At 45.4% G+C, this 17,882-nt stretch overlaps 1 protein-coding gene across 8 annotated transcripts in view; it reads left to right on the forward strand.

Moving 5' to 3' along the window:
- LOC140398473 (MAGUK p55 subfamily member 2-like) overlaps nucleotides 1-17,882 on the forward strand; it is an 841,369-nt gene that overhangs the window by 661,244 nt on the left and 162,243 nt on the right. For all 8 annotated transcript variants that reach the window (XM_072487192.1, XM_072487190.1, XM_072487191.1 and 5 more), the window contains 2 exons: nucleotides 11,178-11,330; nucleotides 15,712-15,867. In XM_072487192.1, the coding sequence (XP_072343293.1) occupies nucleotides 11,178-11,330; nucleotides 15,712-15,867 (309 nt within the window). The remainder of the gene's footprint in view (nucleotides 1-11,177; nucleotides 11,331-15,711; nucleotides 15,868-17,882) is intronic.

Below are 17,882 nucleotides of genomic sequence, written 5' to 3' on the forward strand. Positions count from 1 at the left end.
TTAATTAGTCACACTATTGGACATAACCAGCCACAAAGGTTTATTGACTCTATTGTATTTACGATGCTGGTGAATAACTCACATACTCTGGTAATGCTTGGCTCACTTTAATTAAACGTACCTTGCTTCTAGCAAATGCTTTTCTTAACTCTTGCTGTATTTTACTTAGGGCAGATTTCTCCCATCCCACCCATGGCGAACGTAGTGATGGGCAGGAGCGGAGAGTCTAATGGGAGCCAAAAAGCCTGGAACCTGGCAGTGTAACATTGCATAACAATTCTCCCAATGGCGGGTTAATGGCGGGTCATTCTTCCTGCTGGCTGGTGGCGTGAATGCTACTTGCATCTCATGAATACTCATTTAAAAAGCTGCCCGCTGGCATCGCGGCAGGCCTTCCAATCTTGCCTCACGACAGTAGGAAATTCCATAAGTTGAAAGCCTGAAAAGGCAGCTCTCAGCCAGCAAGAGACTTTGGGATGAGTGCAACACTGCCATTGTGCTGCCCTGCTCCTGATGCAGTGTTCCCCACTCTGCCATGTGTTATGTGTTATGGGCGAGTGCACGGTCAGTTCCAGCCCTCGAGGCGCCGGAGTCCCAACATAAGTGAATTAACCAATTATTTTGTGACTTCCGAAGATCTTCAACCCTTGACTGCTCCAATGAATTACAGACAGCAGATTTAAATATGAAACATTAACAAACTATTTATTAATAATGAGGAAAATATGAATATATAAAGAAATAATAAGACAATGGCCTACCAGTCCACCTAATCCAAAAACCCGGTCCCACCCCCCACCCAGACTCACACCAGACAGACACATGGTAAGGGTCGGAAAGGATTACAAAATTCTGGGGAGTCAAGGAAAAGGTTTGAGATGAATCTTTGCTGCTGCGGTTGTAGCCACTGGGGAATAGATTTTTTCAAGAAATTCAGGTCTGCAAATTTCCATCCTTTGACCACTGAATGGAGTTTTACATAAGACATCTAGGTCTGTGCAATTCTTTTTTTTAAAATAACTTTAGAGTTCCCAATTCATTTTTTCCAATTTAAGGGGCAATTAAGCGTGGCCAATTCACCGACCCTGCACATCTTTGGTTTCAAGGGGGCGAAACCCACGCAAACAAGGAGAGAATATGCAAACTCAACACGGACAGTGACCCAGAGCCGGGATCGAACCTGGGACCTCAGCGCCATGAGGCAGCAATGCTAACCACTGCACCACCGTGCTGCCCCTGGGTCTGTGCAATTCTAACCTCCAGCCACCAGATGGAGTTCACACAGGAGATTCAGATCCATGCAATTCTTATATTTAACCACCATCTGGTGTTCAGGTCTCCCTGAGAAATTACTGCATTTTTATTTCTGAGGCTATACCTGACTTCCCCTTTGTTTGCTTTGTCAGAAACTCGACTATATTACTGACAGAGTCTTCCGTATGGGCTTTTCCCAGCCTATCAGAAGGAGGATTAAAAGATTACAGAACTGATGACACTGCTTGTTTTTTCCACTTCAGACGGGCCCTTCACAGACCTGATTGTTGTCTGTGTCCTTTCCGTAGGAGAGCCTTCATAGGCCTGGTTAAGGTGTCTGGCAAAGCGAGCGAGAGACAAAGAAAATCTCCACTGCTTTCTAGCTGGCTTCTTCTTAGAACTGACAAAATGGATCATGGCTTCTTCAGTTCCAGGAGTTTCTGAATGGCTCCACCAATCCCAAATGGGAATCAGTCCAAGGTCTGGATTTCCAATGAGCTGATTGGCTTTCCAAGTCTACCAAATTGACATCATGGGCTCTGCCACAGAACCCAAAGGGAAGCCCTGGCCTGGTCCATTAGAACAGGAGTGAATCAACTCTGCCTAAAGTCTTTAGTTTTATGCAAATGATATCAGTGTGGCAGCCGCCAGCAAGAAGATTGAAGCAGTCAGCAGGACGGGAATTAAAAAGAAAACACAGAACAGACAGACAATATCCTGACACGGGGTACCACCAGTTCCTGCCCTCCATCGGGGGGGGGGGGGGGGGAGGGGGCGGGGGTCAAAGGCATACTACATTGTTTGCTGAAAGGGGATGCACCTGTAGTCCAGATGCAGTGGGTAGGGGCCCAGTTGGGGCATGTGCACGTGAAGGGCTCGGGGATAGGGTGGTTGAGCCTCGGAGCATACTTCTTCTCGAGGCTACCAGCTTTTTCCCTCTGGGTTGCTGACTTCTTGCACAGTTTGGTGAAGACAGGTGGGGTGGAAAGAGTAACATACGTGTGTTATATTGGTATTTAAATATAGCGGCTGGGACCTCCGAAGACGCCGTAAGACGACAGACAAACGGATCAGCTGTCGCCTGCCAGGTGACTCGGAGGGGAACCTGTTTGTGCGTAATTAACGAGGTTCCAAGCGCAGCATCTGGTGTGAGATCCCGTCATTCTGACGAGTGGGAAAGGCACTGCCTGAGTCGCCCTTAGTCTTGTACACATGATAATGCTCACTTCTCCATTTTGAGACAATGACCGGAATTCTCCAGTGACAGGATTCTCTTATCCCGCTGGCAGCACACCCCTGCCCGCAGCAGCCCCCCCCCCCCGGACTTAGATTTCGGCATCTGCAACCTAAACAAATGGTCTAAGATTAATTTTAATCCATAGTCATAGCTACCTGTGGAGGAGTTGACTGCTTGCCCAACTAATGAGGCCGAAGGTCCAATTTTCTGTGTCTCGTGGTTCGATGCTCATTGCTGGGCACCAACAAACTTCTACACCAGAATTTTCAAGAGTTTGCATTCGAGTTTAAAATTCTCAAGCTTCAATTTGTATTTCTCCACCTGAAGCATCTCATAGTTATTTTTTGAATATTTGTTTGCCAAACTTTCTTGTGATCTTTAAGTAGTTTGACACCTCTGTGAAATAAACCTCTCCAGATGTATTGAGTAAAGTTCCTAATGACACTGGCAATTGCTTTTCTGATCCTGGAGCCAAATGCAACACTTTGAACACCCAGACATTGCATTCCGAGATAGTAAGTGGAGGGAAAATCAATTGCTATTGATCCTGATGATGAGCACTTTGCTGAAGTTGCCCTCGTATTTGGATGTCCAATGCTGCGTTATAACTTTGAAGCTTCCACTTATGATTTTTTGTTTAAAAGGTTTTCAGCCTTGGCCCAGTGTTACCACTCTCATCCCTGATGGAAAAGATCGAGTTCGAGCACCAATGCAATCCCTGAGCATATAGTCCAGGTATTAGAAATTAGAAATACGCTAAGAATAAACATTTAGTTCATAGTCAGCCAGGAATGAGGACAACTATAGGTTATTGCTGTAAGTTTTGTTTGGCAGAACCTTAAAGTTTCATCTCTCTGGAAAAAAGACTCCTCTTATCCTGCTTGTCGCCACTCTACCAGGAGACCTGGTTTGTCACACTCCCCTGTCTTGTGATTGCCTCACACAGCCACTGTAATTCATCTACAGCAGCTCTTTGACACTGGGGGGAAGCTCCTGAGGTTAGACCTAAGGAGATGAGGCACTAAGAAGAGAAAGAAAGAACTGCTTGTGCATGTCACCCATGCTGTCTTTCCTGGACTCGTCTTCGCTAGTTGTCATATGTTTTTCTCCATATGACTAATATGTTATGTTCCACCTTAAACTCAAAATACCCACTTGTTGATCAGATAATAGATCATGAAAAATGGATTTGGATTTGTTTATTGTCACGTGTACCGGGGTACAGTGAAAAGTATTGTTCTGCGTACAGCCCAGACAGATTGTTCCATGCATGAAAAGAAAATACATAATAGAGCAAACATAAAATAAAGGTTAGTGATCGTGTTAGTGTTAGAATTGAGTTTTAAGCGATTAGTATGGTTATAAGAGATGTAAGAGCAGAATGGCAGGGGTTGGTTTAGCACAGCGGGTTCAATTTCCGTACCAGCCTCCCTGAACAGGCTCCGGAATGTGGCGACCAGGGGCTTTTCACAGTAACTTCATTGAAGCCTACTTGTGATAACCTGTTACAACCTGCCCAGATCCTATTGACTGGGGACAATTGGTTATCTCATGTTCCTTCAGGAATATGTGCTCCCCCAGTAAGTGATTATTATTACTAAGAAGAGGATCTGCGTGAGAGAGCTAGCAGAGAGCCACCATGCTCCGGCGCCATATTGAAATTTCATAAATTCGAAAGATAAAAATTGCAACTCAGGCTCGCACTTTAGAGCAATGCTGAGGGAGGCGGATGAGATATTAAACCGATACTCTGTCTGCCACTTCTGCTGGACACAAAAGATCCCGGCCTAGAAATTAGGCCCATCACTGATTCAGGAAGCACATAACATTCACACTCCCTGCTATTTATAATCATCTAAACAGGCAAGCAGCTCCAACCACTCTACACATTGGCTGCATGCCTTATTGGGGGAGCTGGATATCAGGCATCTATGGAGCCACTTGAAGGTCGTGGTAGCCCTCAACTTTTAAGTCATTTGTGCAGAACCTTCAGAGGGAACAGTTCAAGCGTGGAAGCCCCTGACAGCCAAATTCTTACAAATGATAGCTTGCAATGCCTCAAGCTATCTCGGCCAACAGTAATGTACCTCTGTCAAAAGCGAGTTCACTGTCTTTGAAAACCATGGTTCTGAAACTGGAGAGCCATCTTTATGGTATGAAGTTTTGAGCCAAATGTGCAAAATGGCAAGGTTGGTTACTCTAGAATGTTTTTTGATGACCACAGGTGGAAATGGTGGTGACGAAAGCATATTGCATGTATGCCTTCATCGGCCGTGGCACCGAGTATAAAAGTTCGCAAATTATGTTGCAATCATATAGAATGTTGGTTAGGCCATATTTGAAATACTTTGTCCAATTCTGGTCACCACACTACCAGAAGGACGTGGAGGTTTTGGAGAGCATACAGAAAATGTTTACCAGCATGTTGCCTGGCATGGAGGCTATTAGCTTTGTGAAGAGACTGACTAAACTGGGATTGTTCTCCCTAGAAAGTTGCAGGCTGAGGGGCGGCCTGATAGAAATTTATAAAATTATGAGGAGTATAGATATGGTGAACAGTTGGAGGCTTTTTCCCAGAGTGGAAATAACAATTACAAGGGGGTGCAAGTTCAAAGGTGAGAGGGGATAGGTTCAGTAGAAATGTGCGGGGAGGTCTTTTACACAGAGTGTGGTGGTGGCTTGGAATGCACTGCCAAGTGAGGTGGTTGAGGCAGATACGTTAGCGACCTTTAAGACTTATCGAGAGAGACACATGAACAGACGGGATTTATAAGGATACAGGAGGTTGGTCCAGATATGACACGTGATTGATGCAGGCTTGGAGGGCCGAAGGGCCTGTTCCTGTGCTGTACTGTTCTTTGTTCTTTGACTTCTGAAGTGTGGGAGGAATTTCATAGAATTTCACTGTCTTTGTAATTTTCCTGCAACTGCTTGCCGACATTCAGAGGCGGGGAGAAATTGAAGAGTTTTCACGATGGAACAAATCATAATTTTGTGAGCCACGAAGAATCCAGCACAAGTTTGTAGAGTCAAACAGAAAGTAACTGTATTTATCAACAATATGTACACAGTATCAGCAGTTCATTGCTGGTTCCCTCTTTGACTGGACCACACGGGCCAGCTCTGTTTACACAGCTGCACTGCTAATGATTGCCCCCGACCACCCCACTCCCCCCACTCCCATCTCATTGGGGGAGCACATATTCCTGAAGGAACATGAGGTAACCAATTGTCCCCAGTCAATAGGATCTGGGCAGGTTGTAACACCTACATAATTTATGGAAGGAATATAAGGCTAAATAACCTTTCTCCTTCTATAGTTCGTATTCAGAGTTGAATTAATGCTCCTCTAAGCAAAGCTGTCCGGAATTTAAAAAAAAGGAATTGTCCATTTTATCGCTTGGACTCCCTGCAGTCTGATATTTTCCACCACCATTAAATGAATGACCTTGGTGACCTGGAAGTGAAAAACAATTCGTGTTTCGCATTTTGCTTCAGAAGACAATTTTAATTTCAGAAGGTGGTTAATTACTAGACTGTCGCATGCAGTTTTCAGAATGAAATGTTGCAGACTGCCTCGAGACAGTTGCTTTTGATATGGGAAAGATGTAAATTATATGTATACCAGTGGGAATGTGACAAGCAGCTTGAAAAGTGAGCATTATACCAGTTAATTTGCAGTGTGAATCTTGGTAAACTAAAGCAGCAACATCCGAACCATCAGCTGCATATTTTTAGCCTGAAGAAAGGAGAATTAAAAATTCTCGAGATTTTGCTGAATGTTGGATATGATTGGACCTACAAACCTCACAGAGCATGTCAGAAGCAAATGGCTGTTCTAAGTATGATAACATGGTCACCCTGTATGACTTCAGCCACAGCAATGTTCCAGATATGCGCCACTATTCAGAATAAACTAGTTTCTTGATCAGTGGCCCCAGCCATTGGACTTAACCACCTCAATTGACAGTGTACTAGACCTCACAATATACTATAGGATGCACTGTAACAGCTCACCAAACTTTCTTTATGTGGTATCCTCAATAACGACGCTTAGAGTGTAAACGGTAAAGAAGGCTTTAATAAACTAAGAACTAGACTGGTGCCGAGACGTGTGCTAACAGCTACGCCGCCCACAAGGCGGCCCCTTATATTTGGCTCCCAGATGGGCTGAGTTCCCCAGGGTTCCAAGTCCGGTCTTAAAGGGGACATCACCTTACATGATGACAAGGGTACAGTGTTACAGTAACCGTTCATCACATTCACCCCCTGTTTAAAAAAGAGTCCGGCGGGGGTGAAGTGCCATCATAAGTCCATCCGTCTCGGTGGCCGGATCGTCCTCATCGACCTCCTCAGTTTGGGCGGTGGTGCGGCGGACACTGACATCTTGGTTGAGGGTACGTCTGGGAGCACGGCGGTCGGAGCTTCGGTCCAGGTCGGGGCAGGGGAACGGGACGCAGGGAGAAGAGGCGGGGTCAGCGGTAGCAGTGCCGGTGCTGGCGGGGTGTGTAAAGGGGGGGCGCTAGGGGGCGCGCGCAGTAGGTGCTCACCAACGGGGAGTGGGGCCGGGAGGGGGAGTGTTGTAGGGGGTGCCGGGTCCTGCAGTGGAGCAGCGCGGGAAGGCGCGTCTGTAGTGGGGAATCCAGCGGGTGCCAGATCCCGGTGGGAAACCGTATCTTGCCTGCCGTCGGGGTACTTGACGTAGGCATAACTGGGGTTGGCGTGGAGTAATCGGAACTTTTCGACCAGGGGGTTCGTTTTATGGCTCCTCGTATGCCTCCAGAGAAGAACAGGGGCGAAATTCTCCTACCCGCCCCGCCACATTTCTGCCCCGACCGGCCGGCGGGAGTCTCCGTAACACCGGCCGGTCAATGGGGTTTCCCATTGTGGGGCAGCCCCACGCCGTCGGAAAACCCCCGGGCCCCGGCAAAACGGAGACTCCCGCCGGCGGAGAATGACGCCCCGAGTCCTGGACCGTCAGCCAAGGTGAAAGCGAACCCCGGAGGTAGACTTCCTGGGGAAGACAAACAACCGGTTGTGAGGGGTCTCACTCGTGGCCGTGCAGAGGAGCGACCTATTGGAGTGTAGGGCATCGGGCAGGACCTCCTGCCAGCGGGTAGTTGGGAGACTTCTTGACCGTAGGGCCAGAAGGACAGCCTTCCACACTCCGTTCTCCCTCTCCATTTGCCCGTTTCCCCGCAGGTTATAACTGGTCGTTCTGCTCGGGGCGATGCCTTTGCTGAGCAGATACTGACGCAGTTCATCGCTCATGAACGATGTTCCCCGGTCGCTGTGGATATAAGAGGGCCTTGTCCCCATTCAGTTCCATACCACACCATAGGAATGGATCCATTTACGTACAGCTGAAAAATCCTGCCTCATCATTGTCGACTACTTGTCTAGGTGGATCTAAGCGATGCGTTTGCACACACTGACCACAGAGTTAGTGGGTCATGAGATTGTTGAAATAAGTTGTTGCAACACATGACATTCCGGACCAAGTGGTATCCAACAATGGCCTGTGATTCGCTTGCAACTGCTTCACCCATTTTGCTGAGAACCACTGATTCCTGCACCTCACCAATTCCACAAATTATCCCCAATACAGTAGTGAGATGGAAAGAGGTATCCACACTATTAAACCACCCTTGAAGAAGAATGAGAATTTGTCACTGGCACCGTTAACACATAGGCCTACTGCACTGCAATGCGGACGGCACTGTCTCAACTACTGATGGGCTGAAAGCTTCATATTCATGGTAGCCAAGAAATGAATCCCAAGGTTAGCATTCCAGGGCCTACAGAAGGTTCAAGACCAAGAACAGACCTGCAGAAAAAAAACAAGCTTCCCTTTGCAGTAGGAGGGACCTGATCAGAAACCAGGCCAGGCTGAACAAAGGAGACAAGTTTGGATAAGAGATTGAGTTGGAGACAGTGTCATCGTCCAAAGGGATGACGATCAACACTTGGTACATACACCAGGAGGCACAATAAGAAGGATCAGGAGAAATCTTATCCGCATGCCCCAAGAAAAACCTTCCATTATACATTTTGGGAGAACCAGTTGTTGAGAGTCAAGCTGACAATGCAACAGATACTGCAGCTGTTCCCGAAGACCAGCCAAGTCAAAGCCATGGGTCCAAGGGGAGGACTACCGATCTTCCGAGCATCACCAGGACACAATCAGGGAGAGTCGTGAAACCGCAAGACCAATCAAACCTATGATGTCAGAGACTTGCAGGGAGAAGTGATAGTATGTAAAAATAAATATAAAATATATTTGGAGAAAGGCTTGTGGGGAGCTGTAGTATTAGGGTGTTTAGGACTGAAAGAGTTAATCCGTGGGACCGGAGAAACCGTTCCATTCCTATGCTGGTATAAGAAAGTCACATGTCTCGGAGCCAAGTAGGAGAAAGCTCATGGTTTAGGCTGAGTAATACCTTTATACATCTGTAAATAATTATGTCCATACAATAAACCGATTATTGTTCAGACATATCTGTGTCTCCGCAACTGTTCCTTCGTCAGTCACAGCCCAACGTGAAACAGTTTTTAGTCATTTCCTAAAAATGATTGTTCTCAACCTCTTATTTACTACTGAACTGAAACGAATTGGAAAAAGCACTTCCACTGCTATTTGCTTCCAATGATCCTACAGATCTCGCCTGAGAAAGCACTCTTGGTAATACAGTGGATTAAAATTTAATAAAGCAGGTTAATCTGTACAGAAAGGGCAAAGGAATGTTTTATGAATGAATTTAGCCTCCCAATAGTTAATATTACAAAATCAGTTTGAGGCTACCACAGTGAAATGAAGCTTTGCAAAATCCATTTATATTAACTCTGGACTCTTTGTTGGTTCTGCTGATGAGCTTCGAGCTGGAATCCCCTATAGTTGCTGAATGGATCCATCAACACGTTAAATAGTAGATTAATCACCTGCTCAATTCTGGAAAGGTATAGAAAGCATGACCGACCTGCCGTCCCATTTTCAACTCAACGGAGGCAATTAAAGTCGACCCAAATGTTGCTGCAATTATAATTTAGAAAATTATAATGAAATGAGAGTTTTAAATTAATTTGGGGAGCAGCAAAGCTTCAAGAGATTCTACTGTCAAATTAATGTTACTAATAGATTACTTCGTGTTTTGAAGAAATGACAAGCACCGTATTGCAATGTGTGTGCGCGTGTTGATTGCAATTTTAATGGGAAATTTCTGAGGCAGTTTAAGCCCATTGAGGCATATTGACTTATTCGAGAAAAGGAAAATGCATTTGTTCTTCTCCAGAGGATAGTTTAAACTTCACAGCAGATGTGTCTGTATTTTTGCTGGAATTGCCTTATTGTCATTTTTGTTTTTAGCAGTGGCACCGCTTTTTATTAAAAAGTTGGCCTTCTGTCCATTCACTGGGTATATGGATCGAACACTGTTATAGATCGAACACTATTATAAATACCCTACTTTAAAAAATTTTTGCAAGCTTGAATACCATGTGCCACATTTAATATTGGGTTATGCCCCCATCTAAACCTTGAAACTCAGGGGGTTGGGTACTCGGGTTGTTTATGCTTTGCCCCTCTTCAGTTGAGTCGCAGAGTGTTGACAGTGTTATATATCACCACTGGAGGTCCTACGCTGTAGTGAAATGTTCCATCTTGAGAGAGGCCATAAGCTGCACGATTGATTTCCATTTGTCACTTGGTGGCCATGAGAAAAATTTAAATTTAAAAAGCATGTCACTTTGTAACCGCACCCCCTCGCCACTGGTGACGTTGCAGTGTGTCAATCTGGTACCTCCCATTTTTAAGCCCTATTATAAATAAACTCATCTGCTTCGTCCAACTCTGCTCCCTAATTTTCCCTAATCAATAAGGTAAAATGAAAGTGCATGCTATATAAAAGTAGGATGGAATATAAAACTTGAGAATAGGAACTAAATTCCTTTGTGCGCTATGATCCAATTGTACTGTGTCTTCTGACTTTTAATACATCTGAATGCAACATGGTCTTCACTCCTGTGTGCGACACCACAGAAGATGAGAACTAGCTGGTAATTTTGACATATCCACAGTCCAAACCATTCCATGATTTCAGCTGAAGGATGTTGTTGGGTTTAAGCAACGCCTGTGGAAAAAGGGAGGAAAAGGATCTATACTTTACAAAGCACTCATCGCTTTCAGCGATTCGCCATGTGAACGTGCAGTGTTCGGTTGTTGAACAAAGAACACATGCTCCATTTTTACAAAGTGATTCATTCCACTGCACAAAAAGCACAATATAAAATCACAAGGTGGACACAGATCAGGGCGACCATTTAGACCACCCAAGCTCATCTATCCAAAAACAACCTACATCCCGAAAGCAAGCGTTTTGGGTCCATTATTCATCCTCAAAGCCCAATTGTGTATACTGGCTACTATTAGTGTGAAGAAGAATTTCCTGATAATCCTAAATTTAGTTTTTGTTAGTTTAGAACCTATGCCCCCTTAGCCTATTGCCCTGGTGTGTACCACTAATATGCAATAGTCAGATCTCTCTGAAGAAAGAATGTTTGTGGCTGCCTAAAATATTCACACAGTATAAATCTAAAATATTGATTTTTGGTAATTCACTCATTTCTGATAAAGAACTTGGCAAATCAGTTCCATATCTCTGTTTTTAATAAATTTAATTTTATCACATAGGCCCATGAGAAGCTGGAAGACACTAAGCTGGAGGCTGTGCGTGATAATAATCTGGAGTTAGTGAAGGAGATCATTGATGATATCACCCCAATTGCTAAGGAGAATGATTCAGCAGCTGAACTCTCTCGTATTCTCCAGGAACCACATTTTCAGGTAAAGAATAACCTCGCTATTATCTAATGTCCTTTATTTTGTCTGTGTAGCTACAATTCATTTCATGCAAACTCAGATTAAAATCTTCAGTGGTCTTACATTCTAGCTGCTTCAGGCTGCAACCTTGCCCGTACCGCTGGGCTAACCATAAGTGAGGACACATTCAGCGGAATTTGCCAGTAGTGCCTGCCCCAGGACCGGAGATTACTGCCCGAGATCAACCGATCTTTAAGCGGTCCGCCAAATGTTTTGTCCCGCCCATGACGATTCCCGCGGCGGGCAGGATTGGAAAACGTATCTCATTGTTTTGAAATATGAGCCACACCCAACAGCCATGATCAATCATTCGAGATGTGAATGGCATGACAGTAAAAATTCTACAGGTTGAAGCCTCATGGAGATATTAGCTCCGATTTTACAATCAGACTATTTTAACAAGGTGAATGGTCTGCCCATTGAAATGATGCCAGTTGGAAAGTCGAGGCGATTTGGTTTTGTGGTCCATTTGGTTCTTCGCTGACCTTGAGGCTAAACTACGGTGATCTCCTCTTGCCAAATTTTCCCAGCTAAGTATCATGCTCAGATTTACATGAACAAATGGTATGGCCATTTCTTTATAATCAGTTTAACAAATAGTGCGCGGGTTGACTATAAAATTTCAATCAACTTAAGCTTTGTTGGTGCTAATTTTGAAAACATTTCCTGAAAAAGGACTTTTATTTGATTATTTAATGACATGACTGTAATGGTTCCTTGGCTCAATTACCTACAGCTAACAAAGATACCATACTCTCACTTGATTAAATAGTTAATTTGATAGATTTGCTGCTGCTAGAAAAGGAATGGATGAATTACACCTCATTGATTCAGATTTCATAATAAATAAAGAACTTAATAATTGGACAGACCTTAAACCAAAGCGCCGCTCCTTAATGGAACGAGTGAATTGTTGCTGTTCGGATCTGCTTAGAAATTGGGGCTGCGGCTTTTTGCAAAACGTGTGATTCACAGGCAGCAAATCACAGCTCAAGCAATAAGTGGGAAAAGATTACAAGCTATCTCATCACTAATGCCCTGAGCCATTAATTATAGGTCCTTATCAATATTCAGTGAACTACGGGTTCATACTTTATATCTCTAGATGATCATTGAGCTGAACTTAGAGCTGCAGCTCTTGACTTTCATACAACAGTGACATAAATTTAGTTTTCAAGTGCACCAATCTCGTCTCCGCTAACGTCCTCTATGTTTTCTTGAATGTTTGGCTGGAAAGCTCTGCATTAAGAATGGCTGTAAATCAGAAGCAAAATGGCTTTTATTCCTCCAGTGATTTGACAAACACAGTCAAATCCCGTCATTCGCGACCCCTCCACTATCACAAATGTATTTACCTCCATGAAGGTAGTTGTATACGTCGCTGTGTAGTTGCACTGTGGTTACCAGAGCAGGTCAAGAAATAGGAATCCTGCACAAATAACTCACCTCCTGACTCCCCAAAGCCTGCCCACCATCTACAAGACACAGTCAGGAGCATGATGGAATACTCTCCGCTTGCCTGGATGAGTGCAGCTCCAGCAACACTCAAGAAGTCGACACCATCCAGGACAAAGCAACCCGTTTGATTGGTATCCCTCCCACAAACATTCACTCTCTCCACCACTGACGCACAGTAGCAGCAGTGTGCACCATCTACAAGATGCTCTGCAAGAACTCACCAAGGTTCCTTGGGCAGCATCTTCCATGACTGCTACCATCTAGAAGGATAAGAGCAGCAGATACCTGGGAAAACCACCATCTGGAGGTTCCCTTCCAAGTTACCATCCTGATTTGGAAATGTATCGGCGTCCCTTCACTGTTACTGGGCAAAAATCCCAGAATTCTCTTCCTATCAGCACCCTGGGTTTACCTACACCTCAGGGACTGCAGCGGTTCAAGAAGGTAGCTCACCACCACCTTCTGAAAGGCAACTGGGGAAGGGCAACAAATGCCGGCCTAGCCAGCAAGGCCTACTTCCCGTAAATGTACTTTATAAAATGTACTTGTGGCTTTCAGTCCCAAAAGCTCACTCATCCGTGGTATAAAATGTTGAGCTCTCACCTTTCCCACATTGTTCTCACTGAGAAAGCGGGTGCTGCGCATGCACAAGTTCGATGTTCACGACACACATTTCGAGAATTTGTAGGAATGGAACCCTTGTGAATGGAGAGATTTTACTGTACATTAATGCTGTTCATTGACAAGCAGCATCTCCTCCTGGGCAGTGTCTGGGCCAGATCAGCCACCTGGCTCGGAGATAATTCCAACACGTGCCTATAGAAAAATCCATTTTGGATTCAGCAGCTTCAGTTATCCCTGGGAAGAACTTTGATGTTATTCCTGGCTAACACCCAGGAGGTAATCAGAAACACAAACCAGGGAGCTGTGTGCTGTTATATTTTAAATAATGACTTATCTAAAATATATATATTACTCTTGAATCCACCAGGATGATAAAATGACCAATAGTCTTCTTGTTGAAAGATGAACTATTTAATGAGTAATAAAATAATAAACTGTGAGTCCTTTTACTGAATACTAGAATTAAAGTACAATACAGATAGCTATATGACTATACACCATTATAACAAACTAGTTCTAACTTCCCTCACTCTAGCTATTCTATGTCTTGCTTTTTCACTATTCTGGATCACATCATCATCTGACTTAGAAAAGGTGGGAAATCAGTTCTTAAAGTATCTGACTGTGAGCCATCTAGTGTTGAAATGACTGTACTACATTTACATACATTGATCAAGTATATTGATATCTGAATGTCACTACATGTGCTTCTGAATTTTTTATGATTGAATCATTCCCATTTTGTCAAACTGTGAGCCACGTTGCTATTGTGATTCAACACCTACAAAGGGGCAACATTTGACTGAGGGAAAAAAACTTTGGTACCTGGGGCGGCATTCTCCGACCCCCTGCCGGGTCAGAGAATCACCGGGGGCGGTGTGAATCCCGCCCCCGCCGGCTGCCAAATTCTCCGGCGCTGGGGATTTGGCGGGTGTGGGAATCGCGTCGCGTCAGTCGGCAGACGCTGGCAGCGGCCCCCCCGGCGATTCTCCGGCCCCCAATGGGCCGAGTGGCCGCCTGTTTTCGGCGGGTCCCGCCGGCATATGTTACAACAGGTACTTACACGGGATCTGGCTCCGCGGGCGGCCTCCGGGGTCCTCGGGGCAGTGCGGGGGGATCTGGCCCCGGGGGGTGCCCCCATGGTGGCCTGGCCCGTGATCGGAGCCCACCGATCCGCGGGCGGGCCAGTGCAGTGGGTGCACTTTATTCCTCCGCGCCAGCTGGTGTACCGGTCCCCGATGGCCGGCGCAGAGATGAACCTCCCCCCCCGCGCATGCATTGGGATGACGCCAGCACACGCTGGCGCTCCCGCACATGCACCAACTCGCGCCGGCCGGCGGAGGCCCTTCGGGGCGGCCCGACGCCGGAGTGGTTCACACCACTCCTTCGCGCCGGAGATGCCCGCCCCGCCGGAATCCGAAGAATCCCGCCCCGCCGGAATCCGAAGAATCCCGCCCCTGATCTCTGAGCAACAACTCCTAAGTTACCAAGGGGCCCACTGGGACGGTTACTTTTAAGCCCAAGTGGCAATGGTGAGAAGACTAGTCCTGATCAAAAAACAATTCTCTCAAAAATGCTGTAACTGATCTGAAGTACCACAGGGTGTCAAGGGAGTCATCGCAAGCGACAAATAGGAAAGACTCAATTCACCCACAAAAACGTGAAACAGGTACATCTGAAAACCAAACACATCCAAAAACTGAACATTTTTGAAGAGTTACGCAAGATAATCTGTATGTTAACAAAGCAATGTAATATATCACAGGTGTATTAAGTGTTAACTGGTAAGAAGTAGGGTGTATGAGTGTTGGCAAATGGAGAAACAACCTAATATTTGTAGATTATGGCCAGTCTCAATCAGTTTAGGCTTTTGGATTTAAGCAGAATATCGGAAACCAAAACACGATCGACCCCAAGAATAAAGATACGTTATCTGTAGTTGGTATCAATTAAACAGTGTTGAATTTGGTTTGTATCAACTTAGGCGACAGGTACATGAGATACGTTGGACCAGCACCAACATCAGAAAAGAATTATTTTGAATGCTAAAATCACGGATGATATTTAGGATAGTGTAATTATAATAAAACTTCCAAGACCTTTCTTGTTCCACAATTCACAGTATAATTGTGTTCGATCAGGTAAAAGACTGTCGAGACTGAATAATGACATATTTCTGAACTTTGAATTATCAGGGGGATTTGTTTTTAATCAGTTCCCCCCCAGAGTTTGGCACTGAATACATGTACCATTTTCTCTACAGTCCCTGTTGGAAGCTCACGACTCAGTTGCCTCAAAGAATTACGAAACTCCACCTCCGAGTCCACAATCTCTAATGGACTCAACATTCAATAACCAGCCTGTACCACCTGATGCTGTCCGCATGGTGGGGATTCGCAAGGTCAAGGGTGAACATTTGGTAGGTATAAAGATCCAAAACTGGACTTTAGAGTTGGCAGCATTTCGAAGTATTGGACGGTAACGAAAGTTTCACAAAGCAATTTTTTGGCATGCTTTACATGCCCTTCACCAGTTTTTAGTATGCCTCACCATTTTAAAGCTGGCTTGCTCCGTTGGCTGTGCAACTTCCATAACTTGTCATGAGTAGCTGAAAGTAGCCTGCGTGACCCGTTCCTTCCCCAGTCTTAGCTGTTGGGGAGTATCTGTCCTTCCCACTGCAGCATTGTTAAAATTAGAAAGGTCATCCATATTTTCAGAGAGGAGTTCGGCTCTCTGCGAGCCCAGACCATGGATCAAGAGTGCAGTGTGCTACCCAATCTCAACAGATTTAAGGAACAGGGTCTTAAAGGGAAATCTGTTTGGCAATTCATCACGTGGCAGCACATTAACTCAGAGATGTTGTTGTTTATTTTGTGATCCATGTTTAGGTTTTTTGAATTTCCCAAATGCAGCTATTGACACAATCCTAAAGTTGGAAACAATCTAAAAATTGTGACACAACTAGAATTACGCCCTGCCGAAATAGGACTATATTTAACCCATGCCGATCTCTCTGTTTGCTGGTTGAGAAAGGAAGGGACTTGTAAAAGGAGGACTGCCATATCTCCTGCATCCCAAATCATGGCAACCAGATGTAGCTTTTTGGCTGAAATCAGCTACATGGATTGAGAGGAGTGACCTTTCATCCAGTCATTGACCTGAAACATTGGGCTCCGTTTTACATGCATTATCGTGTGTGTTGGGGGTTGCGGGGGGGGGGGGGGGGGGGGGGGCGACATAAGATAGGGCAGCTACTATGCCAGTGTCTTCCCACCCATCCACCTTCCCACCCACTCTCGAGTTCACACTCATAATATGGGGGTGGGCAGGCTGCCAATTCCCATATTTAAATAATTCAGCCAATTGACCCCGATAATGCGCAACCCATGCCATAATCCAGTTGGCATGGGCAGTCAGGTGAGAGTAGACAGGCTACTTTTTCAAAAACACTTGTTCAAAGGATTGCAAGGAAGGGAGAGTGTTGTCTTTTTGGGGGGAGGGGCTGAAATAATATCCCCCGTTTCTTCCTACCCACCTGCTCAAGGAAACACATAACCCCCAGCCCTCTTCCTAAACTGCCCAAACCCTCCTCACCCAAGACCCCGGACTTTCCTGCCTCTGGAATCCACTGGGCTTCTTCTTGGGCATGCATGCAGTCCCAACAGCACCCACTAATACACTCTTGGCGCAGCCAGGACCGATGGAGCTGCCGGCCAATTAGATGGGCTGGCAACTCTCAAAAGTCAGGACTTCCTCCCACACTGCTCCAATTTAGCCTACCTGCAGTGCATTACGGCTGCAGGGTAGACTGGCATGGGGAGGTTCGGCTTCACGCTATTATACAAAGATTCTGCTTCCACCGCCTTTTGAGGAAAAGAGTTCCAAAGACTCACAACCCTCTGAGAGAAAAGAAATTGTCTTCATCTCAGTCCTAAATGGGTGACCCCTTATTTTTAAACAGTGGCCCCTCCCACAAGAGGAAACATCCTTTCTGCGCTGACCCTGTGAGGAACCTTCAGGATCTTCTTTGTTTCAATCAAATCATTCCTTTCTCTTACAAACTCCCACAAATGCAAGCCTAACCTGTCCAATGTTTCCTCATTAGAACAGTCCGCCAAATCCAGGTATTAAACTGGGAAACCTTCTCTGAACTGCTTCCAATGCATTTACATTCCTCAAATAAGGAGTGCAATACTGTACACAGTACTCTAGATGTGGTTTACAGTGTGTAGTGGTTGAGGATCCTGTCTCCTTAAGACAGCACAGCAGTGGAGGGTCACCTGGCTCCAAGGACCAATGGGGACCGAGAGCGGGTGATCAGCCCAGTGGGTGGAGTCTCCTCCCAGGCAGAATACATTGGGGAGCCATGTCATAAAGATGTAAGGAGCTCCATGTACCATTATACCATTGTTTCTTATTATCAATAAACACAAA

Source organism: Scyliorhinus torazame, chromosome 21 (genome assembly GCF_047496885.1).
Source record: "Scyliorhinus torazame isolate Kashiwa2021f chromosome 21, sScyTor2.1, whole genome shotgun sequence".
Lineage (NCBI taxonomy): Eukaryota > Metazoa > Chordata > Chondrichthyes > Carcharhiniformes > Scyliorhinidae > Scyliorhinus > Scyliorhinus torazame.